We start from the raw sequence: 21,472 nt of genomic DNA on the forward strand, positions 1-21,472 counted from the left end.
TGGGTCAATCCGTGGCGGTGCGCGCCGATTCAGTCGAACGCCAACTGCCTAGCGCCGCGGAGTGCGTGGCATCATCGTCGTGTTGTGTTGCGAGCGAGTGTGTGTGAGTGCGCGGCTCTCTAGCCTTCTCCCGTCGTTGCCGTTGAACGCGCGCGGTCGTGCGGTTGTTTATGGTGGCCCATCCCAGTTCGCTGCGAATGTGTGTGCCGTTCCCGTAAACAAATCGCGCCTCTGCCCGTCGTCCCAGCGACCCCGACCGACTAGGACTAGGACTACGTTTCGCTCTATGGATAAACGATAACCCTTGCTGTTTGATACTGTGAGTAACAAAATATGTTTCATACTCGCGGTACTCCCCTACCAACAACATACCAACAGAACACATCACATGCAATTGTTGGTTATTTATTATTGTTATTCGATAGTAACTCAATTGTTTTTGATGATTCAATCAAAAATAGTAGTAAATGATGGAAAATAGGGTCGAATTGGTTTGTATCAGTTATTGTTTGTGTGTATGCATGTGTGCGTTAGTCCAGCGACAACCTGTAAGGTGGACGCGGTGCGTACGCGTATGCCGTGCGCGTACGCTTTCGGTCGGTCGGTCGACAGCAAGGTGTGTTCCGCTGACTCTGTTGCAGCAGAAAACAAAGTAGTAACGGTTGTTTGGTTGTTTGGTCATGGCGACACCACGCTACGCGTTTTCATTGGTTACACCAAAATTTCAGCAAAAGAAAAATAAAAGTTTTTATTTTGATGTGATAATTTAGTTATTGCGCTTGCGCCACACGAAATTTTCTTAAAATTTCATATGTGCCGAGATTAAAGTGCCATTTAATTATATGTGATTTTAAAATCTCAACCAATCTTGTTTTTATGTTGCTGCCTGCTACTGGTTACAATCACTCATTGTTTTTTATTTTAAGTACGGAACGTGCGTGTCGCGCGTTTATAAACTGAAAAACTATAACACAACTGGCAGCGTGCTCGAGTTTTCACCAGATTTTCAGTTCAACTACGCTTTATTATATTCGCCACAATCTCAAGTTTGTTTTTACATGCAATCTTGTAACAAACTCAAATCAAACAAAAAAACAATATGCATAAAATATTATGGGCAAACTATGTGTTCTGAATACTTGGATACATACTTAGTTTATGTTAGAATTTGCAATCGATAGAATGTTCACCCGTTCACGTGTTTACGTGTTCACCCATTTTCTCGTGTGCCGGTATCGTACGAGCACATCTTCGATGGTTTCGCTTTGATCACTGCTAATCGGAAAAAGTGCGGCTATTTTTAGACACCGCTCAACTTCGCACGAACGATTTTACTATAAACTATCACCGTATGGGAATAGAAAACCAGCGTGGCGGCACAAAAATGTCAACTATATTTAATTATATGAATCATTTCTTAAACATTTCTATTGTGATAAGTTTCGTGTACTTTTTGCGACATAGTTTACACGTTGTATAAAGATTGGTTATGTTTTAATTTTGACATTGACAGTGCGATACAAATTGCATTGTCAAAATTATCCTTAACAAAAACCAACTTAACCTTAAATATAGAGTTTGTAGATAATAATTTATTGATTTTTTTTGGTGAATTGTTGAAGTTGTTGACACAGTTTCCTCGCACAGAGATTGCATTACGCTTTGCGTTCATTGCGTCCTCAATTTTCTCGCCGTGCATCTCATGATTTCATGGTGTCACAATGTCGCGCGTCGCATCGTTCACTTCTTCGATAATTTCTAGGTTAATTCAATATCGCACTTTATTTGACTTTTCATCAGATCACAGATGATCATGTGTGAGTAATATGTTTTTATTTCAACCAGGTCACCAATAAAATTACTTACGGTAATACCTCAAAAAGATGAAAATCGTAGTAGTTTCGCAGCAGGTTGATTAATATTTAGGTCACTGCATAAATTTACTACAGATATCATCGAGGGGTTTTAGTTATGCGTTTAAATGCGTTTTAATAAAAATATGCAAATGTATATACATATTTAATTAACCTATTATTTTCACTGGTATAATATAGGCAACCAATATAACATTGTTTCAATTACAGCATTTATATTTATAGAGCAGTTTCATGCTCATTTCGACTTTGTGACCTTTCAATTTGGTTACCGAATGATACCGACGCATTGCATCTCTCTACTCTTCAATTTGCTTTGCTTCACTTCACTTCGATCCCAGTTACTTTTTTTATAACGATGATGCTACTGTTACAGCTTCAAAGTGTTGCTTGTTCATTGGATGAGCTAGCGCGCGGTGTGTGTAATTCGTGTGGTTGCCGGTTGTTTGGTTGTTGTTAGTCGTGCCATTAAGCATTGAAATATGAATGTTGATGGCTGGTTAGCGTCCGACCGGCATAGTTTTCAGATGACGCGTTTGCTAATGCATGCCGTGAACAACAACAGTGCTACCAACACCAACACACCGACGATAGCCAACGAGCAACAAGTTAACCGTGAACGCGAACCGCGATGCCTGAGGCTTCATGAATCTCAATCAAATATTTATAAGAATTCAGTCATTCGTAGACGTAGAAATTGAAACGACATTTATGTTGTTTATTTGCCTGAAAATTGACACTGGTAGTAAAAGAATGTTGGCAACCAATTTCACATTAAATTTTAATATCTACTTCTATTTTCAGCGACGTAAAAATGTCACCGCCATTTTGTTTCATTTCATTTTTTGTGTTTTGTTTTATTATTATTACTACACAGGAAATGCAATTTTGCGCTTTATGAATACTAAAAATTCCCGGCTCGTCTTTTGTTATTTTAGTGCTACCTGCATAACAGCACGCTCGCACGCGCTTTATGACACCAGTTTTTTTTGTTTTGTTGTGGTGGAATTTCGTTCACCTACTTCTGTCGTACGCCTCCTATGCATAACCAGCCGGGTTAAATGCGGATGTGTGTATCTTTGGCCACCGCGGAGACTTGTTTTGAAATGTCACAGTCACAGCGTGCGACAGACGCGCACATTACACTAGCAACAAACCGGAAATAATAGTTTCACACCGTCGTGAGCTTATAACATTTTAAAATACATTTAAAACAATTACAAATTGTACTAAATAGGAACTTGCATTTTTGTTTAATGTACAAAATATATATATTTAGTTTTTTTTTATGATTACGGGCTGTTTTTGAAGTATAAAATTAGTTTAATGCGTTTTTAAGTTGATAAAAATTGCTTTTTGGTGACTCTTGATTCTTGACCTTTAATTACGATTAATTTGTCATTGCGCAATTTACGAGAATGCAACATAACACAAAACTCAACACTGTTTTTACTATTTTTATCCTGTGAGAAATATTATTCTACAAGTATTAAATTCTGAATCATTCTTAGTCATTCATTTGTTAATAAAGAATTGAATAATCGTTTAATAATTACAGAATTTCTATAAATAAATAGATATTCCCGAAAGCATTCGTAATCTAACCACATGCATTAGAAATTAAGATTAGAAATGTTATGAATAATAAAATCAACATTGTAATTGTAATTAATGCAAAAGTAAGCAAAAAATACGAAATGATTCATTTTCACCATAAAGAGTGGAGCCTATCGATAGAGTGTGCAAATTTATACAATGAATGAATACATATATGTGTTAAGTATGGAGTCGGATTTAAGGACTGATTGTTTTGTGTATATGAGAAGCACCCACGATGACGGGAAAAGGAAGAGAAAATCGATGACTCAATGAGGTGGCAGCGACCGGCCGGCGCGCCAGACCGGCTCGTGCGTGCTTAACAACCCATTGTTGGCGTACCTTCGCAAATATTTATTGTCTTTAATTGAAGGGCACTTAGGGGTTTATGTGGAATTAATTCCAACTTTTGCACCTATACCCAAATTGTCACCGGACACACCTCAAGTTGAATGGTTAATGATTTCTGTAGAAATTAAAGCTACTTTGAATCTAATTTCCTAAATTTTCCTATATATGTACATAAAACATGGTAATTTTAGCGGTTCTGGGATATTTGTAAATTTTGTGTAGTTGTTGATAATTTTTTTAATAATAATTTGATGAATAAAATGATGTACTCGAAGAATTTAATTTTGCATCAATATATGAAATAATCGTTTATAACGAGTAGTTTTGAGTCGGATCGAGTCGAGTAGCTAAAATTAATCATTCTTACCCCGCAAATATAATAAAATTTTTGAATATGACGGTAAACCCATGATTGTAGCCTATTTCAACACGTCTTACTATTGTTTGATTTATAGAAATATAAACATGAATACTGCGAATGCAAACAGTTGCACATTGTGCGCGAACCCAGCACGTATCAAGTACAATTTTGCACGAAGTCATAATAACAGTATAAGTGTGGCGCGCATGTGTCAAACACACAATGCCTGTCGATACTCCTAGGTTTCTAATCATAAATAAATGCACAATAAATGACTCCGTTAACGTGCACACAAACACGCGACACACGACATGCTAAAATCGAACAAACAAAAATCTCTGAAATACAAAAATAAACACAATAATAAATCGTTTGGAAATATATTAAATGTGCTATGCGTCGTAGTTTTGATGACATTTTATCTATAAATACGCGAAGACACGCTCAAAGAGTGATACATTGCTTGGTTCACTGGGGGGAGTTAAAAGTGATGTAGTAGTAAATAGCAAGTTGAAGGAATTTCAGAGAAACAGGTGCATCGCTTCTAAAGTGCCGCTAATGTCATAACAATATTGAACTACACGATGCACACTTGGTTGCCTATTTTTGAGGTGTGAGACGTCTGCTTCTTATTATTTGAATACTGAATTAATCCCGAATGAAATATGCACGTTCTTTTTATTAGGAAAAATATTACACAGAATGAACATAAAATCTTCTCATCGTGCGCATTACATCATTCTTTGGCGTCATCAGCGTGAGTGAATTTCGATGTCGCATGTCATGTGTATAATATATTCAGTCACAAACAGGGAGTAGGTATGTCTTCATAATAATAATAATCTTGAGGATACCTATTTTTAATCATTTTTTATCACCCGGTATATTTATATTTTTTGCTGAAAGCCCCGAGAATTCAATTATTTTCCCGTTAAAACATACCAAAAGCGAATGAATTTCCGGCTTCACTTCCGGGCGCTATCGTAAATCATCGAAAAGCCCGGATATTAATTATTTTGCCACTCAAGCCGAACCATTTTGGCAATGCGTATTTTTTGGCACTGCATATTTATATAGCAGGCAATTTTCACGCGAAAGATGCACTCATCACACTACCGACACGAAGAATATAAAACATAATATAGAACACATAAGATCGAGAATAATGGCGAGGCGAACGACCTCGTGTCAACTGGCACCATGGCACTGGCGAAACGATGTGGGTTAGCGTCGTGTGCTTGACTTCCTAGGTACAGGCTTGCTGCCTCTCTGATGTCATTCGAAACAACTGCTGCACAACTTCTGGAAATTCACCAAATATTTTCATGCGCGTGAAAATCACTTTCGCTTGTTGCAAGTTCTTGGCGAAGCACATTTTATTCTCATGTACTGAATAGCTTTAAATATAGACAACTTAGTATACACTTAAAATTAAATGATGAATTCGTTTCGGATTAAAATACAACATAAATGAACATCAATTGATAGAAAAATGCTTCCGTTGTATGTGTATGTGTTTCTGTGTCTGTTGTACCTCGGTCTACATTAATATTCGTCTGCGCACACGATGCTAATTTGTAAATTGCGGCCGACAAATTGAACGAATTTATTATCATGTCATATTGTCATCGTTTAAAGTGCATCATTATACGCCCGTCACGAGGATTACCACTAAGTTCACTCTGTAGGTATCATGTTGCCACACGATACTTGATACCTAAACATTCAACAAAGGCATTCGGGTTAAAGAAAATAAAAAATGGAAAAATAAGTACTGTGACTGTAATCTGGATTTCTGTATTCGAATTTTACTTGACTCGCTGTGAACTTCCATAAAATCTTGGCGACGCGATGTCTGGCGCTAATAAAATAACCGAGTCGATAAGCAGCGCTCTGAGCACCTCCGTGTCGGATGGTTTGCACGCACCCCTATCACGTCAATCCCCATGCAATTTCGTGCGAATTTTCCACGCGGGTGTGATTAGTTTACCACCCGCTGGTGAACCACTGCTATTACTAGCTATTTTCAGTGTTAGTTTCCCCCTACGCAGTTCCTGTACGCTATGAAAATTGACTTTAGTAATTTACTTTAATCGACATATTTAAATTCATTGTGAGTTTTATGTAATCATGTAATCATGCGATAAATAGTTGTAAATCTAAGCAAACAGCTAATTTGTTTGGTAATGGTTTGTTTCTGTGGTTGTTTGCAGATTGTTTTGGCTTGTGATGCCTGAGGATAAAAATACCACAATGGTTGCTGAAAACGAAAATGCATCGCCTTCGAAAGGCAAAACCCCGACGAAAACCAGTGGACGTAATGCTCATTCACAAATTACCATGTTGGATGGTGCCGTTTTGGATGTCTATATTGATGTAAGTGTTAAAATGAGGTTAAAAGTAAATTTGGTTGCATATGTTAGCACGGATATTTGCCTTTCAGCCTAAAGCAAGAGGACTAGACCTTCTCAACAAAGTGTGTGAAGCGATCAATCTTATTGAGAGAGATTACTTTGGTTTGGTTTACTCCGACCGACATGACGCCCATAACTGGCTGGATTTGGAGAAAAGAATTTCCAAATTTATGAAAAGTAAGTCACATTCACTCCCTGTTGACATTGCTGATTGGCATTGGGTTTATTTATGAGCTATAGGATCATATCTTCACATTAATCAATATTTATTGACTTGATTTTCTTTTGTTTGCTTCTCTTTGTTATTTGTTTTCTTACTTGACGCCTTACAGATGAACCTTGGAGATTCAAATTCGAAGTGAAATTCTACCCGCCAGATCCAGCACAATTGCAGGAAGACATCACACGTTATCATCTTTGTCTGCAGATTCGCAATGACATTTTGAATAATAAACTACCCTGCTCTTTTGTGACACATGCCCTTTTGGGTTCTTTTCTGGTGCAATCCGAAGTTGGTGATTACGATGGTGATACAATGGGTCGTACTTATTTGAAGGACTTTAAATTTGCACCGAATCAAAATGCAGAACTCACCGATAAAGTGATCGAACTGCATAAGACACATAAAGGTCAAACGCCCGCTGAAGCAGAATTACATTACCTTGAAAATGCAAAAAAATTGGCGATGTATGGTGTAGATTTACATCCTGCAAAGGACTCTGAGGGTGTTGATATTATGCTGGGTGTTTGCGCTTCAGGATTGTTGGTTTATCGTGATCGTCTGCGTATTAATCGTTTTGCTTGGCCGAAGATTCTAAAGATCAGCTACAAGCGTTATAATTTTTACATTAAGATTCGCCCAGGCGAGTTTGAACAGTTCGAGTCTACGATTGGTTTTAAACTTGCGAATCATCGCGCCGCGAAGAAATTATGGAAAACCTGTGTTGAACATCACACTTTCTTCAGATTGATGTCTCCTGAAGCGCAGCAGAAATCATCACTATTCCCACGTTTAGGATCGAAATTTCGATACTCTGGTAGAACTCATTATGAGACCAAGAAAACACCAATTGAAAGGCAGCCTCCGCAGTTTGAAAGAAGTTTAAGTGGAAGAAGACTGGCTTCCCGTAGCATGGATCGTAAGTAAAATAATGTTTATGAAAATAATTTAATACATTTAAAATTGTATGTAGCGTTGGGTGGGGTGCAACCTGACGATGATTATAACGAAGCCAACAAGCGTCATACTATGTCACACCCACCGGAACACATTCCGGAAATCGAGGGTTCTCCGGCTAAGAAAGCAAAGGACAAAAAGGAGAAAGAAGAGAAGAAACCGAAAGACAAGGTATGCTTCTATGTTTATATTTCAGTCACTCTGCACATAAACTGATTTTCACACAGTTTAACAAAATAAGTTGGTCAAAACGAAACAAAAATCTGCATAACATTTGTTTATCGCACTCATTCACACCGTTGACGTTTAGCTGGCGAGGAGAGGTAGCGCCGGCACCGGATCCGTTAGCTCGACTAGTTCTCTGGAAGGCCATTACGTGGCCGATAAGAATCAGAAGGTGTTTTTTTTCTTCATTTTATCATTTCTTTAATTATTCACGTACTTTTTTTACATTCAATGTAATTTGGTATTTTTGTACTTTAATTTCTCGTATTTTGTATTCGTACAACTTCTATTTAGTTTACAAACGCTACAGATATTTTTTATCGTAAAAATTTTGTGTTGTTTTTAACGATATTTTAATTATGTAATGATGTATTATGAGCTTTATCGATAGATTGAACGCATCACAACACTTTACTTCTCTGACTCTTTGTATTCTTGTGATCTGTTTTCATGACATTGCATTTCCTGCTTCTGCTTCGAATGCTTTTCAAATGCGCGCTTTATGATTACGTCCGCTATATGCTAATTGTGTTTTGTTTGTTGTGCATTTGTTTAGAAACCTATCGGTGGCGTCGCTGTACTACCCGCTGGCTTGTTGAAGAAAAAAGATAAAGAGAACCAAGATAATAACGCCCAACAAAATGGTGACCAAAACGGCACCGACACCGAGTCGAACATCGAGCACGAACGATCACCTAGCAAGAAGGAGAAGTCGAAGGTAGGTGATCAATACGTGCAAGTTTCGTACAACTCTTATCAGCCGGATGCGCATATCTTTCTCGTTTCCGCACAATGCTGTCAGGTTACTCGATTTGAAGAAAAATCGCCGCAACTTCCTTTTGCAACATGCAATTTGCGCCTTGTTATCGCAGGAAATTGAAAGAATGTGCGTTTTGCTGATATTCTTCATAATTTCAGTTTACTCGATAAACTTGTGTAAATTCTAAATTCCGGTACCATCTAAACGTAGAACAATTTCTTGTTTAGTTATTTGTATAATGTTAAATATTCTGCAATGTTTGTCGTAATATTCGTGTTTTGTTTTGTTTTGTTGGTCAGTGTATAAGTGCCAATTGCGATCTCTTGTAAAAAGTATTTTTAAGTAGTTGCATGACAGTTTTAATTTATTTTTGTGCACGTTTGCATTTGATATAGAGTCCCGGTTTTCTATCTTTCGGCTCGAAGCGTGAGAAATCGCCCAAAGACAAGAAAGAAAAGGAAGCGAAGGCGAAAGATGTCAAGGAGGATGAAGGCAAACAACAACAGGAGCAAGAAGGGGGTGGTCCTCCAATGGGTTCACCCCAATTGCCTGGATATACTAAGCCGTACAACTACGAAGCGGCTGATGACGAAACGCCAAGAAAACCATACACTCGTGGATTTAGTTATGAAAAACCCACCACACCAACTTCGGACGCTGGCTCACCCCAATCACCAAATACTAAAAAAGCTACTGGTTTGGCGTTCAATTATGCGCCTGGTGAAGGTGAGAAATTACGTGAAAAAAGTAAAGAATTGTCACCAGTCTCACAACGAGCTGCCGCTGCAGCTGGCAAACCAGGAAAGAAAGATCCTAAAAGTGATTCTGCTGCGTTTATCGAGGGTGAACAACATGATCCTAATACGGCAGGAGCCACACCAGTTGCTGCTGTACCACTTATCGCTGATGGTAAAAATACGCGTCCGGTGAAGTTGTTTGTTCTTACATGTAAGAAAGATCCTAAAACTGGAAAATTGGATATGGAAAATGCGAAGTTAGATATTTCTACCGGAAACGAAAATTTGAACACTGGATTAATTGACTCTAAATACGGCTTGATTGATCCATCCAATGGAACAGTGGTTATTACTGACCCAGCTAATGGTCAAAAAGAAGTTGTCCAGGGTCATATTGATCCAATTTCGAAACAAATTATCATTTCGCAAGGCGCTATTATTAATCCTGCTACAGGTCAACGTGATACGACATCGGGTCAGGTTATTTCACTTTGCGAAAAAGAAGATCCCGCAGTTACGCCACTTGCTATTATTCCGAAGAAACGCATCATTAAAATTACTGTTTTCACTGGTAAGAAAGATCCGAAATCTAACCGTATTGAAGCTGAAAAATCCACTCCTGAGCATGTTACCGCTGTTTACGACCCTATTACTGGACAAATCGAATGCAAATATGGACTTATTGATCCGATGAACAAAAAGATCTTGGTTAAAGACCCCAAGACAGGTAAATCCGATGTTAGACCAATTGAACTCGATGATAACTTGGAACAAATGATTATTAACGATGGCGTGGTAGATACAAAAACTGGAAAGATTGACTCGCACCTCGGTCAGATAATCCGCCTTGGTGCGGAAGGAGACACTATTGTTCCGATTACATCAGTTACAGCTAAGATCGACCCGAAAACTGGTCAGTTTGACCCAACAAAAGCTCATAAAGCAACTTCTAATGGTTGCATTGACCCTAAAAATGGTAACATTGCCACCAAATTTGGTCTCATTGATGTTAAAAGGAAAGTGATTATCCACAAGGACCCGGCGAGCGGAAAATTATCCGAGAGACCTATCCAGCTCGACGAAAACAACAATGTTATCATTCTGACAGGAGTAACTGATCCGACAACGGGTAAAATTGATAACAATCTGCGGCAAATTCTCCAAATCGGCAAGGAAATCGATGCTGAAGCTCAAGTGACTTCCGTTTGTGGTAAAGTCGACAAGAAGGGCTTAGATCCGAAGACGTCCGCGACTGAGAAGTCAAGCGGTCTTTACGACCCGAGCAGCAGTAAAGTTTACACCAAATACGGTGTTTATGACCCTGTGCACGAAACGCTCACGTTTTATGACCCCAAGAATAACAAGGCGGAGGTGCGACAAGCGACCAAAGACCCGCAGACTGGTAATTTACTGTTTAAGCAGATCTATAATCCAAGAACAGGAAAAGTCGATAAGGACTTTGGTCGTACTATTGCAATTGATGTGAAGGAATCGCATGTTGATCCGGATGTAAAACAACTGATCGAAGAACCTAAACAAGTCAAACCTGCTCCTATTGCAGAACCTGCAAGTCAGCCGGTGCAAGGAAGGAAATCCACCAGTCCGGTGAAAGTGGCCAGTCCTGTTGTACCACAGAAGCCAGTCAGTGAACCAACTGGTGAATTTGTTAAACTTATGGTTATTACGTGCAAGAAAGATCCAAAAACTGGTCAATTGAATGTCGAAGAAGGTAGTGTTGATCAATCCGTTGGTATTCTAAACACTAACGGAGAGATTGACTCGAAATACGGCCTGATTGACCCGAATAAATGTACAATAAAGATTACCGATCCCAAAACTGGTCAAACAGAAACAATTCAAGGTAAACAGGATAAGACTACTGGTCAAATTGCATTCGCTGGGCCTGTAATTGATCCGAAGACAGATGAGCGCGATGAACATTCCGGACAATTGGTAGTGGTTGTAAATGAGAAGAAAGCTCCACTTAAAGGAACTGCTCTTCCTGAAGCAGTCATTGCTCCTAAAAAACGTATTGTTAAAATCTTGGTGATTACCGCAAAGAAAGATCCCAAAACCGGAAAAATTGAAACTGAGAAAGGTACTGTCGAAAAATTGGATGCAGTTGTTGATCCGCATAGTGGGTTAATTCAGACTAAATACGGCAACATTGATCCCCGCAAAAAGACAATTGAACAACTTGATCCTAAGGGCAAATCTGTCACTAATCCAATTTCAATGGACGAAGCAACAGGGCAAATCTTTATTGATTCTAACGTTGCTGATCCCAAGTCTGGTAAAGTTGATCCTACTTTGACGCAGGTTATGAATGTGGTTGACCCGAAGGAACCTGTTTATGCAATTACCATCACCAGTGGAAGGAAGGATCCCGCAACCGGAAAACTTGATCCAGCCACCGCTAGAACCGAGGTATCCAATGGTAGAGTCAATCCTAATACTGGAGAGATTGTTACCAAACAAGGTACAGTCAACTTGAAACTCATGAGGTTGACGTTCAAAGATCCGAAGACCGGAAGAGTTACTGAGAAACCTGTTAAACTCAACAAGGATGGTAGTATTGAAGTTGGCGAAGTAGTAAATCCTGCTACAGGAAAGGTTGATCCTATGTGTCTCCAGACAATTCAGGTTGGAAAGGAAGTTGATCCAGAGGTACAAATCACTACCTACGTCGGTAAACTTGATTCCAAGAAGAACATTATTGATGCTAAACACGCAAGTCCACCCAATACATCAACTGGATTGTACGATAGTGATAAGAACTTGATATACACCAAATATGGAGTTTTAAATCCAACTGCTGAGACGTTACTGATTAATGATCCAAAAACAGGTAAACCTGAACAACGCCAGGGACATGTAGATGCTAATAACGGGGAGATTGTTTTTAAGGGAGGTTTTGTTAACCCGAAAACTGGAAAGGTTGATAATCATTTCGGACGCGCTATGTCTGTTCATGTTACTGATCCAAATGTGGATACTGTCACGTCTCAACAACCAACTGTTGCGGATATAATGAAACCTGATTTGGTTGAGGTTGAAACTGAAGTGGTCGGCAGACAATCTCCTGTTAAGCAAGTGGTTACTCCTATTAAACCAGCTCCTCCAGTGAGGCAATCTTCTTCTCCTGCAAAGGCTCCATCCCCGGTTAAACAACCTTCTCCCGTGAAGGCACCATCACCCGTTAAGCACGCGTCTCCTTTGAAGGAAGTTATTACTACTACCGTGGCGACCGGTCAACCAATTCCAAGACATCGCATTGTTAAAATTATGGTAATCACTCTGAAGAAAGATCCGAAAACTCATCAAATTGATATGGATAATGCCACTGAAGAACAACTCACTGGTATTTTAGATCCGAAGACTGGTTTGATCGAAACGAAGTATGGAATGATTGATCCTAAGACTGGATCTATCGTTACACAGAACCCTACGACTGGCCAGAAGGAGATTGTTGAGGGAAGAGTCCACCCTACAACTGGACAAATTTACACTGTTGGTAACAAGATAGTTGATCCTACAACAGGGCAAGTTGAACCTAACGTGGGTCAAATTTTCTCAATTGTTGGGTTGAAACAAGCACAAGACCCGACAACTCCTCCACCACCTAAGAAGAGAATTGTCAAAATTTGCGTGATCACTACGAAGGTTGATCCCAAAACAGGTGTACCCGATGCTGAGAAGGGTCATATTGAAGAGTCCACCGGATATCTCAATCCACAAACTGGTCTAATCGAAACTAAATATGGTCTGTTGGACCCCAAGAATAACAAACTTATTATAAATGATCAAAAGAGCGGCAAAGTTGAAGCTAAACCTGCCAATTTACAAGAAAACACTGGACAAATGTTGATTACTGAAGGTGTTACCGATCCGAAATCGGGTAAACCTGATACGTCTTTAGTTCAGATGTTGAGCATTGCCGGTCAGAATGATCCCGTCTTAGAAGTTACTACAATTACTGCTCGTAAGGATCCGCGCACTGGTGAACTGGAAGCAAATGGACGTATGGAGACTACAAACGCGAAAAAGAACTCCGCTACCGGCGATATCACGACGAAATATGGTGTTATTAACTTAACACTGATGAGGATTACCAGGACAGACCCGCAAACCGGTAAAATCGTGACGCATCCCTTAAAGGTTGACGGTGAGGGTAATATTCATATCAGCCATGGAGTTTTGGATCCGCGCACGGGTGTTGAGAACAACGACTTGGGTCAAATCATCAAAATAGGCAGCGAAGTTGAACCTGAAGTGCAGGTTGTGTCGTTTATGGGCAAAGTAGATCCGAAGAAGAACACAATTGATGTTAAACACATTGTTCCAGACGTTTCATCCGGTTTATACAACCCATACAATAATACGGTTGATACTAAATACGGTCAGATTGACCCTGTTAAAGCCACCTTAACTTTTGTTGATCCAAAATCGGGTAAACAAGATATTAAACAGGGTATTATTGATGCTACATCAGGGCAGATGATTTTCAAGGGCTACACCAATCCGAAGACCAACAAACACGATCCTAATTATGGTAGAGTGATTTCTATCTTGATTTCTGAACCAGAAGTTTCTGAAACTGGTGAAATTATTAACCAGAAAGATGCTAAGAGATTGAAGATTGATCCCAAAACCAATCAAGTATGGACTTTGGTACATCATGATGATGCCACCAAGAAGAATTTGTATAGTACTGGTCAGGTAGATCCAATTACTGGTTACATGCTTACGATTTATGGTTATCAAGATCCCAAGACCTCCAGTATTAGTAAATCAACAAAGGTTGATCCTACCATCATTGTTGTAGATCCGGAAAATAAGCAGGTTTATAATAAGACAGCGTACGCTGATGAAAACGGTGATCCTTTGTATTCGCATAGCGAAATTAATCCGTCCACTGGAGAAATTTATACCAAATATGGTAAAATCGATCCGAAAACAGGCAAATTTATCATCGTGCGTATTTATCTCGTCTCACACAACGAAGGCAATGAAGGAGTAAAAGAAATCGATCCGAAATGTTGTCAAATTGATCCCAAATCCGGCAAAATCCAAAAGATTTCAACGCAAACTCTATACATGTACAGCATGATTGATCCAGTCACAGGAAAGGTGATTCAGGTTGATTCCAATGACCCAATGCTGCGCAGCGCCAATACAAAAGTCAAACAGGTGCTTACTCTCTCCGGAGAGATCGATCCTGTCACCGGAAAGATTCATACTGAATGGGGTCGCATTGATCCACAAACCGGAAATATAGATCCGGATACAGCACGACGTGACCCGGTCACAGGAGAGTTAATCTTGAACTACGCTCAGATAGATCCGAGCCATTTCAGTGACTTGAAAGATACCAAGGTGGAGATGAAGACCTACACCAAGGGTGTGGATAGTTCAGACGATGAAAGCAGTGATGACGATGTGAATCAGTACGGCAGCGACAGCATGAAAGACATGTTGAATTTGAGTGTGAAGGGTAAAAGCGCTCCGGTGGTGGTGAAAACAACAACGAAACAGATTGTTACGAAAAACAAAGATGGCGTCACACAGAATATTGAAGAACGCGTAGAAGATGGAAGGACCGGCGAAGTAACCGTTTCTACCCAGGTTAACAAGGTATTTAATGCTAGCCATTAGTGCAAGTTTGATTAGTGTAAATAATTTTTTTCTTTTTCGTCTCGTTATTCTTTGGTGTTCGTTGTGGTAATACCGAAGGCTGATGCGCTGTCGGAAGATGGCAAGTCACCGTTTGTGACCGCGAGGGCTGTAACCACTCGCACGGCTACCACCCACGAGGACTTGGGCACTAATGCACGCACGCAGCAGTTGGAGGAAAAGACCGTGGCACATTCGATGACGTCTAGTGCCACAAGACAAGAACAACGCACTGTCACGCAGGAAGTTAAGACGACCAGTACGGTCGTCAGTGGTGATCAGGTCCGCATTTTTTGTTTTTACTGCATAACAACAAATTCAATCAAGACTAACCAAGAAAACATTGTTTTATCATGATTTTTGTTTAGAGAGTTTGTAATTAATCCTTTGCATGGCACGTTTTTGTTTTGTTTGGCTTTCTGATAAAGCAGCTAGGCAGACGCGACAGCATAAGCTCGACGAGCTCAGGCGATTCCGGCACCCCAATTGACCCACCAGACGACCCCAATCATCCGTATTATGATAACGTGTTCCACAAGGTAAGGCAACTTGACTAATCACTGCATTTACACGAACAGCAACAATTATTTGCTTTAAATACAGCTTAAAGTAAGTATTTCACAGTCGGCGTAGTCACCAACTTCTAAGCATGTATGTGCTGTATCGTCTAGAATAGCAGATTATACTCGTATATGGAGATTATCGCATGTGCATTTGTTAATATATAGTACAAAAATCCTAACCTATTAAATATGGCAGCCATTTTGTGAACAATAACTAATTAATTTTGTGCCAAATTCTGAAGAAAATAAGATGTCAATACTTAATTTTTATGCAGAATCTACCCGAGAGCATCGTTCATACCGACACAGTCGTCTACAGTGGCGACCCAACTATCACCGGAACAAGTACTACGAACGTCCCTGTTGTAGCTACAGAAGCCCGCAAAGTTCATCTCACTTCAGAGGATGGCAACTACTCTGCCACTGGGGAGATCGTCAGTTCACAGACGATTTCTTCGAAGACACGAACAGTTGAGACCATTACGGTTAGTTTATCTGAACCTAAAATTATAAGGTTATGTTGTAGGGTTGAGAATTATTTTAACTGGTTTGTATTATTTCAGTACAAAACGGAGCGCGATGGAGTGGTGGAAACACGCGTCGAACAAAAGATCACTATTCAGTCGGACGGTGATCCAATTGACCACGACCGCGCATTGGCTGAAGCAATTCAAGAAGCGACAGCGATGAATCCTGATATGACAGTCGAGAAGATTGAGATCCAGCAGCAAGCTGCTCAGCAGCAACAACAACAACAACAACAACAACAAGAGCAATAGGAGCTAGGATTGGGACGCAAAATTTAAAATCGAATATTAAATTTAAATATTTAAAACAACACACGCAATTTATGCATTTGAGGAATTAATTTATAACTTACACGTTTAGGTTGCATATAGCTCTCTTTTGTATCACGTTTGCTGCAAACAAAGAAAAACAAAGGCGGAATAATACATAAAGATGACGATAATGAAATTATTGCCGATAAGAAATATATTATTTAATTTTTTTGAACATTTGCATATAATACACGTGTAAGAATTGTTGCTTTTTGCTATGTGCGCTCTATGTGTGCTTTTTATTTTTGTAAAGTTTGTTTTAAGAGAAACATACGAAGGAATGCAAAAACATTTAATTAAGAGGCAATATTTTGATCATAACTATTATTTATCTGTGGTTATGATGACGATTCTTTTGATGATTTTATTTTTTTACTTTACTTTTGTTATTTGTCTTTTTATTTCAATTGATTAATGAATATATTAGTATTTTTATTCGGTGTGCGGTCGCATTAATTTATTACGTTTAAGACAAACACTAAATTCTCCACGAAAAATAAAATAAAACAAAATGGACGCCAAGCGTTCTCACTGAAGTATTTTTCATCTTTTTATTGCTTTATTTATATTTTACTTCGTCGTTGTAGAGTTTGTCGTTTTATTTCAATTACGTCTAAAACATTTGAATAACAGCACGCAACTGAAGCTATGTTGTGCGCGTAGCAGCTTTAGATTTTGCATTTTTATACATCAAAACTAACTAATAAATGTTACGAATGCGGAACGTCCACGAACTCTAAATCTAACATCTTTACGTGATTGAAACAGATGAGAATAACTAGATCCCATCCCAAGAAAACACCTAATAAAACAATTGAATTCTGTCAAACCTGCATCTTAGATACATTTAATGCTTTATGAATATGATAAATTACCGAGACAATTGTAAATCCCTAGCGGCGGTAACCGATGGTAAATGATAAATGTTTAATGTACGTAGTCGGGTGTATTGATCATAAAGATTAAAAACTAGAAAATCTCGAGTAGACGCAATGAGAAATGCAAATGTACGCGGAACAAATAGCGCAGATTGCAAATGTTTGTAAATTAAAGTAAACATGATGAAGAATTGACATGTGTTCAAAATACAGTGCAACTATATGATTATTATAATACTACGAGTACGATAATTTTAAATATTCTATAGATATTCTATTGTAAACGAGATAATAATGATTAATATATGAATATATATGAGAGCGAGATTATTAAATAAAGATGAATACAGATGAACTACAAAGAGAAGTGGGCACATTCGCCATTTTGGATTTATTGCTATTTTTGCAACCAATTTGTTCACATGTCACAAGTTGTACATTTGAAAGTATTACAAATTCATCGGGAATAAACTTCTGTTATCCGGCGTGGATTTAGCGTCACCTCCATGACGCAAATTCGATTTTTTTGAAGGCATACGTTTGGGTACTGTTTAGAACAAGGTATTGATAAATGATATTTGTAATTAAAGTAGACATGTACCTACATTGTTTCCATGGAATGTGACTAGTCACAGTTAAATCAGACAAACCGGTTTTGATGATAGTAGAGGAAACAGCCTCCTGTAGCGCAGTGGAATAATTTGTGGGCAAATCTTAAAAAGGAAGTATCATGGTTACATAGATGCATATAAGCAAGTCAATAATAGTTCATGTTAACTAACCTGGATAGGTATTAGATAAATTAACATTATGAGTCTTGTTCTTTATTTCTTCTTCGAAATTTCGTATAAATGTACGTGTTGTAGGACTTATTTGCTTACCATCCAGTAAATCTACAACATATGTTTATGTGCAAAACAAAAACGACTCAGGACATAAAGAATACTTAATCTCATAGTATGACCAATCAGTAATTCTCTGAATCGATGCTTTTTCGTAACAGGATTGCCAGCAAAATTTGCTTCATATAAGTAATACCAAAACTGGATCGTTTCCAATACATCGTAGATCTCGGTTAGTTTATTTTTACCTGCGTGCAAAATCCGCAATGCACTTAAGGGCATTAAACCGTATAGACTTCTGATATTGTTTCCGGTCACATTCAGAACTTGTAGTGACGCCGACAAAGCAAAAATTGAACGTGGATCAAAACACATACATTCCGACTTTTTGATATTTTGTTTTTCGAGGTTTAACTCTTGCAGGAGAATGTTTGCTTCTAAGTTTTCAACCACTGTGATTTGATTATGCCCCAAATAAAGCTTCTGAAGTTTTTTGAGCGTGTGCAGATTTTCGATGATTTTGATTCGGTTCTGTTGCAAATAGAGGGTAACAATGTTGACGGCGGCTTCGAGTCCTTCGATTTTTTCTATTTCGTTATTGTATAAGTAGACTGTTGTCAGATGGACGGGATTTATTATTTCAGGCTGAACGAAAATACCTCCTTTATAATAATTGTGTCATTTTGATATTAAATATACATACAATATGTTTGAGAAGTTTATTTTGTTTGTGCATATGCGTATGACGTCCAGATCTTTTTGGTGCTGGTAATGGTGGAAGATCCATCTCAAGATAAAGAACTAATCAACGTTTATTTTGTATAATATAGTAAAATAGACAATCTTATGTTGTTTTATACTCTAAATTTCACTGACGTAGGAGTTATTTATGTGGTAACTACGGAAACAACAAAACATTGATCAAACCGTTTAAAAATCAAATTTGTTTCCTCTCTCTTTTCAGGACAGTTGTTCTTGGATGTGCTTTTGGGCCTTTACATTATGATTGACTGAAATTTTAAATTTAAACGAATGCATCAATTTTCGAGAGCAAAAATCGTAATTCAGTGCTCTAGAATTACGGGGGCATCCCACACTCCCCCAAGCAGAATTTTGAGACCTGCCACTATTCTGGCAAACAACGCAGAGGGGATTGGGAAAAGAGCTCATAGATTTATATGTACAGATTGCGCTAATCTTTTATACCCATAAAAAGTGGTGGGGACAGCATTTGGCTGTACCCATACGAAGATACAAGTGTGGGAGCTACTCACCCCGATTAACGTTTATTGTATTGAGTGAATGTTAAAAAGACAGGGCACAACAACAGTGCATAATTTTAAAAAACATGCAATAAATTCAACTAAAACTTTTATATTCAATTTTTATAGTCAGTTCAATTAAAACTAGCAATGAATTTTTTGGACTAAACCTGCGCTATGACTTTTACTTTTATTTTTTTGGATTTTGACTTGACAACATGCATATTTAACAAAGTAGAGTACATATTTCCAATCCAAGAATAGAATGAGCATATCGCGTCCGTAAATCATCGTATTCGAGGTTTCTTACTCCACTGTGCCACTTAAGTACATCGAAGTAAGCCAAACATGTTCCGCTACAAAGACGAACAATCGCAATTTGGTAAGAGAAGTACAGAGATCAACCCACATAGTCATGCTGATATCAACAGTAACATCGCTTGTAATCTGCAGAAATAAACATTTCTGTACAAAACATGCATCTGACTAATATTGGCCAACGCTGTCGAAGCAAGGGCCGATACATGTAGAGAGAAGCAAATCAACACCGGAGTGCAGTCATTAGAGAAGCTCTAAACATTCAAGACGATATACTATGGTTGAGAAACAAAAGAAGAGCCTGGAATGAACAGATGGGCAGAATGGAGAAACATCGCTTAGCAAAATGGGTAAGAACCGCGACACTGAACACCACCAAACCAATGGACAATGGGGTAGATTCGTGGACGGCAGTGTCGTAAGATGTGTAACGGAACAAGACTAATATTATGCCTGAAGCACCAGTAGACCCGGCTGAACCTACAGTAATTCAAGAAGATTGACACTTGTTGGAGAAAGAAATTATAAATAGGCAAATTTTAGAAGGCATTCAATAACATAATAGATATTTTTATATATTTATATTATTTGATTATTTATTTTTTTGCTAATGCATTTCGATCGATAATGCAGTCGATCAATCCGCTCACCTAGGGAATCTGTGCAGGTAGTTAACACTGCCTGCGTAGATTTGGCCATTACTGTTGGCCTGCTCCGGGCACCAGTAACTGTGGTCTTCCCCCAGGCCGCAATTCCCCGCTTCTCCAGAGCCGTCATCGTCGTACTACTAGGTGGGCCACCACCCGTAGCTTTTCTCTATTTGTTACGGGTGCAGTACCTCCAATCGCTGAATCTTTTCTTCAATTCATCGCTTGTTAGAACTGGACCGTCGTCGCAGGAATATAATTTATGAGTTAAGTTCGCCCAACACTGATTTAAATAGTTCAGCGGTATCGTTGGATTTATTGTGCCACTTCGAAAAGCACTATCACTCTTCATCATGCAGAGATATACTTCGTATTGAGCCGCCGAAGTATTGGAACGCTTGCGTTTACTAATAAATATAGAATAAAGTGGAAAATAAATAACTTGAAATAAAATAAGTTTTCTTGAACAACATTTTACCTTGTTATCGTTGTTAAAAAAAACTTGTACGAAACAGTTAAACTTGTGTAGCCGGGGTTGTGATTCAAAACTCACTGACCACTCTCCGTTTTTTTTTATTCGAACGATGGTACAACGTGTACCGCAGATGAAAAATGATGAAAATGAGCAATAATCAATATTCCAATAAAGAAATTACCAGTGATTTTACAACTTCAATGGAATATTCTTCGACTCATCTGCTCAGTAGAAGTGTAAAATTAATAAAAATGAACAATATACCTACTACATATACTACTTGCATTGAATATACAACTTTCTAATGCAACATTCTAGAAAAGGTCCCATATATTCGTTGCAGAAAACATCCAAATTTTATTTTAAATAGTTTATCATAAAGTAATAAATGTTTGTCATCTATTTACAATTGTTTGCGGACAAGAAGCCGAATTCGTAACAACTGAAAAGTTTTATTTTTTACATGTTTTGCTAGAGTAA

The 21,472-nt window shown here is 38.4% G+C and overlaps 2 protein-coding genes across 5 annotated transcripts; one reads left to right on the plus strand and one right to left on the minus strand.

Moving 5' to 3' along the window:
• The first annotated feature begins 23 nt into the window (after positions 1 to 23).
• Positions 24 to 17,815, plus strand: cora (erythrocyte membrane protein band 4.1 like coracle). 4 transcript variants are annotated; one of them, XM_065311036.1, is made up of 12 exons: positions 25 to 319; positions 6,396 to 6,558; positions 6,626 to 6,773; positions 6,929 to 7,735; positions 7,790 to 7,944; positions 8,084 to 8,170; positions 8,555 to 8,716; positions 9,154 to 15,129; positions 15,229 to 15,450; positions 15,600 to 15,707; positions 16,007 to 16,216; positions 16,295 to 17,815. In XM_065311036.1, the coding sequence occupies exons 2-12, from the start codon at positions 6,412 to 6,414 to the stop codon at positions 16,508 to 16,510; spliced, it is 8,238 nt and encodes a 2,745-aa protein (XP_065167108.1). In that variant the 5' UTR covers positions 25 to 319; positions 6,396 to 6,411; the 3' UTR covers positions 16,511 to 17,815. The 4 variants fall into 4 exon arrangements, with proteins under 4 accessions (XP_065167110.1, XP_065167108.1, XP_065167109.1 ...); XM_065311038.1 differs by lacking the exon at positions 15,600 to 15,707 and having other exon boundaries at positions 24 to 319; XM_065311037.1 differs by lacking the exon at positions 8,084 to 8,170.
• A 9-nt stretch (positions 17,816 to 17,824) lies between these two features.
• LOC135798257 (protein phosphatase 1 regulatory subunit 42-like) lies at positions 17,825 to 19,192 on the minus strand. The gene is made up of 5 exons (XM_065311043.1): positions 18,994 to 19,192; positions 18,395 to 18,935; positions 18,231 to 18,341; positions 18,054 to 18,161; positions 17,825 to 17,995 (listed from the first exon to the last, which is right to left on the minus strand). The coding sequence occupies exons 1-5, from the start codon at positions 19,075 to 19,077 to the stop codon at positions 17,898 to 17,900; spliced, it is 942 nt and encodes a 313-aa protein (XP_065167115.1). The 5' UTR covers positions 19,078 to 19,192; the 3' UTR covers positions 17,825 to 17,897.
• Between the last annotated feature and the right edge of the window lie 2,280 nt (positions 19,193 to 21,472).

The sequence above is a fragment of the Atheta coriaria genome, unplaced genomic scaffold (genome assembly GCF_025399875.1).
Source record: "Atheta coriaria isolate IRGN ID8LTWV9N9 unplaced genomic scaffold, Caltech_Dcor_3.1 hic_scaffold_9_pilon, whole genome shotgun sequence".
NCBI classification, from domain to species: Eukaryota; Metazoa; Arthropoda; class Insecta; order Coleoptera; family Staphylinidae; genus Dalotia; species Dalotia coriaria.

Bases quoted from the DNA above. Each gene is read 5' to 3' on its own strand.
- LOC135798257 (XM_065311043.1), bottom strand. From the start codon at position 19,077: ATGGATCTTCCACCATTACCAGCACCAAAAAGATCTGGACGTCATACG. The intron at 18,936-18,993 runs GTATGTATATTT...ATTTTCGTTCAG, and splicing joins ATAAACTTCTCAAACATATT to CCTGAAATAATAAATCCCGT. The intron at 17,996-18,053 runs GTAGGTACATGT...TGTTCTAAACAG, and splicing joins TCACATTCCATGGAAACAAT to TACCCAAACGTATGCCTTCA.
- cora (XM_065311036.1), top strand. From the start codon at position 6,412: ATGCCTGAGGATAAAAATACCACAATGGTTGCTGAAAACGAAAATGCA. The intron at 7,945-8,083 runs GTATGCTTCTAT...GTTGACGTTTAG, and splicing joins AGAAGAAACCGAAAGACAAG to CTGGCGAGGAGAGGTAGCGC. The intron at 15,708-16,006 runs GTAAGGCAACTT...ATTTTTATGCAG, and splicing joins ATGATAACGTGTTCCACAAG to AATCTACCCGAGAGCATCGT.